This window comes from Homalodisca vitripennis, chromosome 2 (genome assembly GCF_021130785.1).
Source record: "Homalodisca vitripennis isolate AUS2020 chromosome 2, UT_GWSS_2.1, whole genome shotgun sequence".
Classification (NCBI taxonomy): domain Eukaryota; kingdom Metazoa; phylum Arthropoda; class Insecta; order Hemiptera; family Cicadellidae; genus Homalodisca; species Homalodisca vitripennis.
The window spans coordinates 168,385,009-168,398,112 of record NC_060208.1 but is presented as its reverse complement, the minus strand read 5'-3'; the positions used below and the strand labels follow the sequence as shown (position 1 = coordinate 168,398,112).

At 32.6% G+C, this 13,104-nt stretch overlaps 1 protein-coding gene across 1 annotated transcript; it reads left to right on the top strand.

Annotated features, from left to right (window-relative positions):
* Positions 1–8,017: 8,017 nt before the first annotated feature.
* Positions 8,018–10,695, top strand: LOC124355894. The gene is made up of 3 exons (XM_046807047.1): positions 8,018–8,144; positions 9,299–9,452; positions 10,158–10,695. The coding sequence occupies exons 1-3, from the start codon at positions 8,018–8,020 to the stop codon at positions 10,693–10,695; spliced, it is 819 nt and encodes a 272-aa protein (XP_046663003.1).
* The last annotated feature ends 2,409 nt before the right edge of the window (positions 10,696–13,104 follow it).

Sequence of the window (13,104 nt, the reverse complement as noted above, 5' to 3'; positions counted from 1 at the left end):
GCAACAACGTATATGTTTTACAAATCCATCTTTTATTGCTAAATGTAATGTATTTTGTAAATAGAATGAATGCTTATATTACCTTTATACGTGTATTGCAATGTTATTGCAGCAGATAAGTATTTAGAGAATCATTCGCAATTGATATCTCAATGTAAAACTTGAACTCTTTTACAAGTATTTAATCTGATCTATGTTTTAAAGAATAAATATCGATTACCAGGTCAAATGGGTCAGGACAAAACTTGTTTTGATGTAACGTGCAATAATCACGTGTGTAGTTGAAAAAAGTATCTGCACGTGTTGGTTATAATATGGTATCATTGTCTTTTCAAATGAACCTCTTTGTATTACTTACAGCAGTATTATCGTTCATGGGCCATTGTTTTCGGACATGTGTCCCTGAATGCTTATCTCGTAACAAACTTAACACATTTAGAGATGATACTTTTTAGTACTTGATTGAAATGATTATTTATTATGATAAACTTAATTCGTATTGATTAAATATTATTATTTAAAGCTTGTTATGGCTATATACCTGAGGTAAAACTTTGAATAAAAGAGAACATGATATGGTTCCTGTTGAGCATTAGAAAAGGGGGCTGGGAAATTCCTTTCTGTCTACACGATATCTCGAAATACAACTCCTCTATGGACTGGAAATTTGTCACGAAGGTTAATTTACAGATAGGCATCAATATTCTTTATGATGGTAAATGTCACTCCATGGAATTCTTCTTGAAATTAGTGACAATGTTTATATTGGTTTTATTTAGTAATTTCAGCAATATTTGCAGCAATAAATTATAAAAGTTGTTACGCAACATTATATTGTAATATAATCAATCGCATATTGATATTCAGACATTAATTTACAGTATGTAACCAATAACAAATTCCAAACAAGTATGGTTCATTGCGGTGTGGCCTACCCAAACCCATCCACACATTCCTCACGTGATATAGGGCTACACATTAAAAGGGGTCACAATTATATTAATTATTGCTTTATATATATATATACCTTTTCATATATCAATATTTCCTCCCTTCCTTAAAATTTTAATATGCAATTAGCTATAAAAAATAAAAATACTTTATGATTACTCTAAACCCACCCGATTCCTCTTGTGATCGTATTATATATTTAGTTTATTTATTATTATTATTTAAATGTTTATACATATAGTAATAAAGCGCTGGGTTTTTATTTTTATTTTTTACACGTAATACTAGTACTATACTGTATATTATAATCTAAATGGTGTGGAATTTAACAAAATCTAACGATAAGGTTAAAATTATAATACAAAATAAATATTCAATAATACTCAACATGCGTCAATATTTATAAAATATTTTGTGGCGTAAGATGAAAAAAAATTTCAAAGATTGTAATCACTATTGTATAGGATGGTAGTAAAACTTTACACCTATTTAATTTCAGTGTTACTTTAACTGAAATTAGACTATAAGCTTGTTTACCATATCGATGTCTGCATGACATTTTCGTAGTTGTATAGATTGCGCTTTTTATAATTCGAAGTAGTCTCTGAGACTGGAAAACTTAAATATTATAAAATACGTAATTTGATTATTTAATTTATTTTTCATCGTTCAGTAAGTGGATAACTTTTTTTTTAGAAATACGTCCATTAAATATTTACTGTACATTAGGTTTAATACGATGCTAGATTTGAAATAATTGTACGATACACACTCATTAAAATTGTATGAAACGTTACATAACAATTTAGTTTCTCAGTTTATATCTCAACGTTTAGTAATTTTCTTAGTTTAAACTAAGGTGTGTCCCTTCAGCGTACTTTGAATATTTTACGATAACGTTGAAATCTTAATTTTATAGTAAAACATTAAAATACATCATGAAATGAGAGATTCTTTTTGACAGGCCATTGACTTGTAAATTTCCATTATAGCAATATGATTCCCACCTCTTTAAATACAGGGTGTACCCTTTTAGAAAACAGTTAGATTTTATGGAGGTGGTTTGATCCTAAAGAGAAGTCGATCCCATGAAACCTCGTACGACTCCCCCTCCCGCCGAGTGAAAGTCACTGTTGTTGTAAAGTGTATCTTGAGTTGTATCTGTGACACAACTGCCCATCTACCTATAGACACCGAGTGTGTGTGACTTCTTCCCTCCGGAAGAAACGACGTCACCCACACCGTGAAGTGTATGTCCGTATATTGCATCATTCTATATAACCATTGTTATCTATCACTCCACTGTCGATCCCACCTTTCCAGCCCCGTCTATTTTTTCTCTTCATATAAAAAATTTACTAATTTATTTGTTTAGATTATCACACGAGTACTATAACTATTTATTGTTATATTTATAATTACACGTTCCATTTTTTTTTACTTTTATTCTCTCTCATCTTTTGAATTGAATTGAATTGAATTGAATCATAATTTATTTCCAAACAATATTTACATGCGTGCAAATTTACTATTAAATTTATATTGTCTTGTTACTATACTAGTTAAATGTTTACATAACAACATTATACATAAAAATATTATACACATCAGATTTAAAGTGGCCTAGGAAATGAGCCTACATGGGCGGAAAAGCCTGTGCGTAGGCTCGAGTTGCTTCCCTGGAGATTTTGGACGAATTTAATCTGGTGATTAATTATCATATTATAACATCAATACACGCATACACACACGCGCGTATCTACATAATACGGCATTGAAATTTATCAGCGTAAGTACTACAAATAGTTTAAAGGAAATATTTAAAGAGAAGAAAAACAAAATTAAGGAGTGGTGTATTTTAAAGATCAAAAAGTCTACCTGCAGAACAACCTAACACATTACTAGCAGATTTCTTTACGAACTGTTATGAAATAAAAAAAAAATAAATAAAATAAAAGTATAAAATAGGAAAAGTCCATCTAAAGGCATCAGTGCTGTTGAAGGGGCATCAAGAGGGGGGAGGCAGGGTCAAAAGTCAGGTCCTTCTGTAGTCAGCCGTGATAATTGCCTCGGCCTCCTCCGCGCTGATAAGGTACAGCCATTCATTCGAACGTTTCTTACATGTAAGTATTGAAGGTGAGGTGAATATTTGGTTGTCTGGAAAGTATTTACAGATATTTCTATACACGAGATGGGATATATAAAGAGAATAATTTGTAGATGAGAAGGATTTACTGATTTGCATTGATGCGACACCAATATTCCGTGAATATCGTGTGTTATGAGAATGTGAAGTTGTAGAGAAAATTGTATAAAAATGTTTATAAATGTGAACAAGAAGTGTTTTAATGAAGATTTTTCGAATTGATAGAATGGCAGTTTCTTGATATAAAGTGTCAGTTGGGTATCTCCTAGATTTTTTGAAACCGGCTTTTAAGATTGCCTTCTGAACCACTTGCAGTGGCTGTAAAAGAGTTTTATACGCTCCACCCCAGGCTATTATTCCAAACGAGAACAACGATTGGGCATAGGCAAAGTAAGCAAGTTTGATTTCTTTTTCATTTAAAATTTCACTTAAATGTTTAAACGCAAATATATATTTCCTTGCTCTCTTTTTTACATATTCAACATGTGCAGACCATTTTAAACGCTTGTCAAAGAAGACACCCAAATATTTATAAGACGATACATTTTCAATTGTTTCACACGAACAAAGATCATTATTGTAACTGCCACAATTATGAACCACGAGGTCGCCGAGGGCATAGTCTGTGGTCTCTCGGAGAGAGATGGGCATAAACTTAGTCTTTGATGTATTTAATGAAAGAATGTTTTGGTTAAACCATTTTTTTAAGACCATGAGGTCATGTAGAGCGTTAGAACGGGCATCACCCCAATCGTTACCTTTTATTAAAATTAAGCTATCATCAGCAAATAAAACATGATTGCCATATAAATTCAATTTAGAGATATTGTTAATATAAATCAAAAACAGAATTGGGCCGAGCGTACTGCCCTGAACCACCCCGTAGTCCACCGGAAGCGCGTCGCTGTCGGTCCCACAGACAGACACGGTCTGTAGCCTACTTGTGAGGTAGGTTGAGAACCATGAAAGCGCATTACCCCGAACTCCAGTGGCCTCCAATTTAAGGAGCAGCCTATTTCTATCAATGCTGTCAAAGGCCTTCTTCAATTTGAATGATTCATTGCTCCTTTCACCCCAGATTCGTTGTTTCAGTTTATTTTCAAATCTCTCAAATGTTTCACACTTACGTGGTAGAAAAACATGTATATTCTCATAGATTCTAGTGAATATGTTTACTAAATGCTATAGGGCCTTCATTTGCAGATTTAAGGTAAAAAGTTTTTAATTTATAAATTTAATTATAACTGTTTTAGGTTATGTTTCTTAGTTTCCTTAACGAGAGTATACGTACCCTAGTAGGTAGTGTTCAGAACCTACTCTCTGTAGCGTCGTTACACAATATATATTGAAACTCGTTGTGGATGATTATAACCTACAAACATTATAGACTGTAGATATTTGTTAAAGACTAAGAGTAAATGTTAAAATTCCAGTTCTCATTCTTAATATTTAATGCTATTTAACACATTGACTGCGTGGACGCAGCTTAGAACTCTCCTGGCTATCCTAATGTTTGCACAAGATTACTGTCGCAATGGAGGCGTTAAAAGGGAGGTGTTAACGGTTCAAGATTTTTGTGAGTAATCATTGCATAAGGGGATATAGATACTTGTACAAGTCTTTATTTTTAGGCATTAATGGTGGATAGAAATCAATCATATCGGTGATTTTGTATTACCATAAATAGTTAATATTCGTCGAAAGGTTTAACAGCAAATACTATATATATATATATATATATATTTACTGTTTAAGACTTTATTATTTAATAAATATAAAAATACCACTGTAGGATGCTTTATAGTGATATAAGTGTTTCCTATTTTTCTGTTACAAGTGTAATATGACATTTGTATCCAAGGCTACTAATTACATTTTTCAAATTCTCTACCTTGAATATCTGAACTAGAAAAAAAATGTTTATGAAATTTGTATTAGTACAAAAAGTAATAGTTGGAACTAATATAAAATTCTACATGAAATGTGTTCACCTAGTTTTAACCTCACAGTCTTTATTGTATCTCCTATTGAGATCGTCATCGTCATTTTCGGTATTGTCTTCTGCCAATTACATAATACATTTTGAGGTAGTTTATTAGTCACTATTTTAATTCTTTTTTTATCGTCTCCTATTTCTATATACGGTTAATTTTTCATTGGATGTACCAGAAATGTTACTTGTCCTGTACTATTATAGTAAAGAAATTTTCACATTATTTAATAATGTACTATAGAAGCATTATATATAACTATAAGCATTATACTCAGTCAATATGCGTCTAATTCAATGATTTCTAAGGGTATTTGTCAATTCTACAATTTTATTAATTCCAGTTGTAAATTTAACCATAAGATAGAAAAGCTGAATTTAACTTTTTGCCGTAATTATAATGACCTATTATAAAGACATTTCGTGAAGGTAAATTTGTCATTAGTAAATTGTATACAAATACTGAATACTTCATCTTTTATCATACAATTATTTTTCAGTCTTGTACAACCTTGGAGTGAAACTAAACAGGTGATATTCCACAGCCTCTACTTCCAAACCACAACATACCATTTTAAACCAAGAACGTTAGGCTTTAATCGTTTTGCACAGCCATGTAAGACAAACTAAACACTGGTGATGTGCTGTGTGTTGATGTCTGTAAAGACATACATCTCGGGTCACACCTAGGGTATGCGAAATCGAGTTTTTATGCATTGTGCGTCCCTGTATACACTCCTTTCAGGATGTATAATTTTAGCCCTATAATATTTGTCTCAAGTAAGGAAATTCTACACTCAAATACTAGTTGTGTGAGTAAGAACTCGTATTAATGAATAACAATAAACACACAAAACTGGTGTGAATTTAATTCCTAAACATATTCTGACATTTTTATATTGATGAAGATTATCATAAGTTCGAGTGCTCTCAGAAAAACGCCTTTGAGCCTATTTTATCATTACATGGCTAATATTACCTCACTATTTGCTAAAGTTCTTTATATAGCTAAAGTTTAGTTTGGAATTTTATTTTAGATCAGTTTGCGCTCTTTCAGTGGTCTCCAAAGTGACCAACTTTAACACATGGTCACTCCGTTCAAACAACATGTGTAAACATCTGATTTATCGTTTGTTAATGTACGAAGCCATCCTCAATATAATTTAAAAAATAATGCCTTTAGAAGTCTTAATATATTAAATTTCTTTTGTTTAAGAACGTATCGTCTGTTAAAAACGGTTTGGTATAATTAATATAATTTTGTGTAAATCATTTCATTAGTATACATGTTATGGATTTCTTACTTATGTTATAATCTTTAGAGTATGGCGTTGTAACTCCTATGTTAATATATTCCAGAAAACTGTATAGGAAAGGTTTCCAATGACCAACTATCAATGATGTCTGTTATACTGTAGATTTATAATTACTATTTGCATAAACTAATCTCTTATACAAAAGATATGTTAATACTATGAATTATGTACATATCAAATGAAGGCTAATTAGTAATCGCCACACTAATTAGGGTTAGTGACTAAATTGATTCAAGTAATTCGGAATGGACCTTAAACTATTTGTGGACTACTAATTCAACTAATAGAGAGTGTATGATGTGTCACTGACATTTACATTGCTGCTATCTATTCATCTTCTCTATTCACGTGATTGATCTGCCTTTGTGCCTGACTGACTGCAAATCGGCCTTTCAATTGGCGATCAGTTTCCTTTGTTTACTCAAGTCTAGTACAAGCAATTTATTATTTTGCTTTGCTATAGGTCTTCCCTCTGTAAACATTAAACTATTTTTATAATAAAAATATATTTTTTAAGAAGCCGAAAGAACTGCAAATTATTATGTGTTACTGTTGTTTTCAAATTTGACCTCTATATATTTAAATTATGATAATACTAGGTTTGTTATAGAACAAAACTTTTTCAAATAACCTTCATGTTGGTAAGCTAGCATTATACATTTGTTAACTATGGCATAGACTTCAAGTCATGTCGTTCTAACATATTACCTATGCTAAATAACATCGGCCTAATTAAAAATCCGTGTACCCCCAAACATACGGCTTAGAGATTGTTATTTCGTATTGTTGAAGTATGCTCTCAACACAACCGCTTACATCCTAATAACACGCAAAAATTGTTATTCCACAAAAAAAACTACGTATTAGTTAGAAGGGAATTTTGTTATTTCGAAACAAGTAACTCTTTGTAGTGGCAGACTGTTTCTGTGCTGTAGTGTATTGTCTGAGCAGTGTTGTTAATGTTTTTGGCTGTCACAAATTCATACACAATAAAATTTTACTAATTTGATTTTTGAGGTAAAAAGTACAATTATTTCTGTTTTAGTTTAAAAACTTATTTTCATTTAAAATAATGATTATTAAGCAGGAAAAATAATGCTTTGTTTAGGCAGGAAACACAGAGATAAGATTAAACACAATCAGGAGTTTAATGTTATGTTTATTTTAGTGTTAAAATTTCATCCTTCTTATAAAAATAGTTGCATGGTAAATTAATGATCGTCAAGTTGATTCGGAATGTGTAACGGTTAAAGGCCATTTCACAATGGCATCCATGGACGTCCACGGACGGGAATTGGAAAAAAATTGCTTAACACGTATTTTAATGAGACCATTCACACTGGCGTACATGGACATCCACGTATGTCCTAGGACGTCTTGGACGTGTCCACATAGATCGCTCTCGGAGCGATCAGCTTGGAACATCCGTGTGGACGCGCATGTGCAGTCGACCCACAGCAAACACGTGGTTTTACGCGGGAGGACGGTGGGCTCCAGGCCACTTGTGTGTTGTTGTTGTTCGTTGTTGTTGTTGACTCAGCACCAATTCCGCGACTATTGTACATCAACTTTTGAAGTGATTGAAGTGATAATTGTTGTGAGGTGATTATTAAAATGGAGCTTTTGATTGATGAAGGTCGACAACGTAGGGCTCTTTGGGATATAGGCTTTGAGGACTACGGAAATTCAGATTTGAAAGAGAAGTTCTGGATTGAAATTGCCTCCAACCTTGGAAAAGATAGTAAGTATATTTTTATTTTAATTTAATGATATTTTCTTTTACATATAAATAATAACTAACCGGTTGTAGTCTAAGGAAAGGCACAATTCAGCTATATACACTTATATTGTTTATTTATTTATCTAGACATAATTGTGAAACGACAGAGGTTAGTATAATAACAATCACATGTTTTCATAGAGTAAACATTTACTACATGACATTACATCGTGATTACATTACATAATATGCTGCCATTGCCAAGGAACACCCCCTTTTTCTGAATTGAAATAATTAACAAAGTGATTCCTGACTGTCGTGGCTTCTTTCGTGGCTTGGGTACCAAAACGAGGGATTGGCTTCCAGCATGTGTTGTAAGCCTGTGTAATTTCTTCAGCAGAGCAAATGGAATATATATCACCCTTAGAACATAAGAAGTTGTGAAGAACAACAGTAGCCTTAACAATTTTATCAACATTGTCTATTTTACAGTCCAACGGCCGAAAAAATAAACGCCATCTTTGCGCTAAAATACCAAAGGCATTTTCTACGACTCTCCTACACCGACAGTGTCGGTAGTTATAAATTCTTGTGTCATTAGTAAGATTATTACGCGGAAATGGACGTAGCATAAATCGTTTTAATGGGAAGGCTTCATCGGCAACAATAACGTAAGGGGTTCTTTCTTCGCTTTCTTCAAATAGTGGTTCATCAGAAGGCACAGCTATTGAATAACTACTAAGTGTTTTCCCAAGGGCACTCTCTGTAAAAATACTTCCATCACATTCTTTACCATAAGAACCAACGTCTATCGCCGTGAACTTGTAATCAGCGTCAACTAGCCCCAAAAGAATTGTTGAATAGTACTTCTTGTATTGTAGAATTTAGACCCTGAGTTAGGTGGTGCTTGTATTTCAATATGTTTCCCGTCTATTGCACCAATACAATGGGGAAAGTTCCATCTTGCATTGAATCCATCGGAAATAGTCCGCCACATAGCTTCCTCAGGTGTAGGCATATATACAGGCTGCATCTTTCTCCAAATAGCATCACAAACCTCCTCCACAATTTGTGATACAGTGCTTATTCCCATCCTGTAGCTAAAACTTATAGTAGTGTACGTATCTCCGGTCGACAGGAACCTAAAAAAATAAATATCTATTAATTTTAAGAAGGGACTGTTAAAAATGAGTGGAGAAAATTGAAAGATTGCCATCGCCAAGCCGTCAACAGGAAAAAAACCAAAAGTGGTCAAGCCGCTAGCAAAGTTAAACCGTGGAGGTTCGAAAAGCAAATGGAATTCATACTTGCAGTGATGTCTCACAGGACGTAAGTTTATTTAACACGATTTTAAGGTATTGCTAAAAAAACTTGATATATTACTCAGGGGACTTTCACCGCATGTGTAATTCAATTTTAACTAAATGTAATAAAAAAAATATTGTAAAAATTAAATTTAATGAGAATTTAGGAACTTGTGCTTTTGATCTGTGCAATATAGGGCCTAAAACTTGTTGGTGCAGTGAGCACATGTATATAAAATTTTATTTAAAAATACTAAAAGAGTTTTTGTGGTTGTTACAGATGCTTTCAGCAATTTTTTTGATTTATTAAATCTCTAACACTAAAGAATTTTTGATTTTAAATCTCTAACACTTAATTCCAGTAATTATTTTTTAAGATGAAGTTTTATTTTAGTTTGAACTTTATTTATTTCAGAAGATTTTCTTTTATTTTTAAACCTTCACAAAAGATTATTTTAAATTTCAAAGCTAACCCCTCATGTGCCAGTAAAACGGTACACTCTAAGTCAATTTTTATATTGTATAAAATTCTTATATTATACATGTATGATTGGTATTGAAATATTTTTTTAATAACTTTTATCAATAGCGGCTGTAAAAGTAACGTTTTCAACATTTTAAATATTAAATTTTGATTTGTTTTTGATTCAGGCATTATAACACCTCTAAGTGAGCTGAGAAAATTAAGCTGTATATGCTATTAGAAAATTACGGGTATTATTACTTTCAGGGGTAAAACTAACGTCCCACCACTTGATGACAACAATATTTCAGTCAATAATGTGGAAGTCAACATTGAAGAGGAGTTGATAGATCAAGGAGACAACGAAGAACATTTCGGATTACTCGAAGATGGACAAGAATGTAGTGAGGCAACCACTTCTGCCAACTCACGCCACCGACCACCGAGGGGTGAAGACAAGATTTTAAATTTTCTGAGAAGTAAAGAACAAAGAAAACGTTCAGCACCCGTTGCCGATGAATTGGATTTGTTTTTTGCGAGTGTTTGCAAAACTACTCGACGTCTCCCTCGCCACCTTCAAATACGGATTAAACGACAAGTAATTAATACCATCATGGAGGCTGAAGAAGAATATGAGTTATCGAACTCTTTGCACTCTCCTTCCCTCCTACTAACGCCATCCCCGGTCGCTAATTCATGCGCTTCGACTGACAATGGCATAAGAGGTTCTCCGTCTTCCACTAGCCAGCCCTCTTCAAACATCTACTACCGCCCCGAAACAGAACAACAGTATCAAGCCTTGTAAATAAAATATACTTGTTATTGAAGGAATATTAAATATTTGTTTATGAATTATTTGTATTTTATATTTACTTACCTCAAAAAAACGGCAAGGCGTTCTCGACTACTAATGGCTTTCCGGCAGATTGTATCCTTTTTCGAGATGTCTTCATCAATAATTGACAAAACTTCATCGAACTCGTCCTTATTTAATCTAAAATAGGTCTTGAACCTTTCGTCATCCAACTGGAGATCGCGTATTAAATGGTGGTACTCACCAAAGTTTTCTCGTTTTTTGTTTATTGGGTGAATCCATTTAGATCTATTTTTAAAACTGTACAACAGTACTGTTTCTTCGTCACTACTGCTACTTTCACAATCAAGCCACGGCACGTCTTCACAAAACCCATCACTACACCACGGCACGTCAGAAGACATCATCTCTTTGTTGAAGACTGACGTTTGTAAGAGTAGACGGGGGAAATGACACATCTACTACAAATATGCCCACATGCAGTGTGAAATGGCACGTCCACGGCGTTCATGGACATCCAAGGACATCCATGGACGCTGTGGACGGCAGTGTGAAAAGGCCTCAACACTGTCAATGTATAACATACAATCGTCATACTTATGTTATATTTTAATAAAGTTACGAGGTTTTTTTTTAATTTGTAACTTTGGAGCTGTAAGCTTTGTTTCAAATGGTTATATACGAGTATATGGTTTGTATTAATACAAAGTTTGGAGGAAAAAACAATTCTGGAGTTGTGTGATCTTTAATATTTTAATGACTTCTAATTGAAGTATTTTCGGTTGTGTGACGTCTTAAAAACTGGAAAAATATTAGAACGTGAAAATGAAAATTTAAATGTCTGTGCTGACAACACATTTACAGTATTTCAAAATTTACCTTCCAAGGAAGGAGGATGGGCTGAAAATCTGATTTGAATCGCACAGATTTGACTTCTCACATAGAGAGTAGAGATGGCTATAACTCTAATACAAGTATTATACAATCAAGAACTTAAATATTTTATAAAAATGGAGCTTTAATTGAAATGCATCTTGAGACTAAGGATCATAAGGGACAGCTTAGGAAGTGTCCATACAAATTTGATTTTAACTAAATATGAAATAGCTATAATAGGGAAGAAACTATAGGGAAGATGAATATAATTTATATGAAAATTGATATGTAGACCCATGTAGAAGCAAAAGTAAAAAAATACACAAGTTTTAGGAAATATATAGTTATATTGAAATCTGAAGTCTACATTGAAAAATATCAACTACCAGAGCTCCGTAATTGTTAGATAATAGCCTACTTCGAAAATTAAATTTTCTAGAATTTACATTGAAATACAACCAGATGTAAGCTTAGATGATTTAATGCATAATTGAATAAAATGAAGGAAGCAATAAGAAAACACAATACAATTTTAAAATTAAAAGAAAAAAAAAACCACACCGAGTGACAGAAGACGACTGTAAATTTTAAAAAGGTAATACTTTGAGTGAGCAAGGTGAAGCGTATTAAGGTAGTAGAGCTCTAGAATTAAAAATTGTAGACTGTATTAATAGACCAAAAAGACAAATTAAAGTAATCACATGCAAGTGTGCTAGTAAAACAATTTTGGTTTAAATCACTAACTGAACCAAAAACATAAAAAGAGTTTAACGAGTTTTAGAAACTAGGCTGGAAAGAAAGAGAAGTTTTATTAAAAAGCCAGAATTATGTCAACCAAACAGAGATATCCCGTGATAGAAAACACAGAAGCAAATGTCGGCAAACATTTCCCTTTATATTTTACTTGAACATAAATACAATACTTTATATTGTAGATAAATGGTGAGGTTTAAAAAAAAACGTTAATGTCCTCTTTTAGGCTTAATAAACGAATGATAAACAACTGGTTAGACCGTAGAACAGAAACAATGATATACTGACAGATGATGAATACGGTGATTAAAAACTGGTAAATAAGATTAATTCTACTAGACAAGAGGATTAAAGTAGTAGATTAAACGCATTGAATGATATTTTATTATGATTGCTTAAAGTCGACTCTCACTATTGTTGAGCCTATTCCTTGAAATAGAATTTTTAATTTTCTTACTTCCGAAGTTAATTTATATCAGTATTATACTGATGATTTACAGTATAATTCAATACATATGATAATTAATTATCTTATTTACTACTTTTATCCAATAACATATGTCCTAAATACGTTTCAATATAAGAAATTTAAATTTGTGGTATCCAATCGTGAATAACTATCATGAACCACTTTATGTGGCTAGACATTCTTAATCATGTAGCACACGCGTAAGAATAATCGATTTTAGAGATAGTTTCCTTATGTATGTACGTTTAACTTTAAACATATCATTAAATAGATGAGCTGTGTGTAATATAAATGCCTGGAAT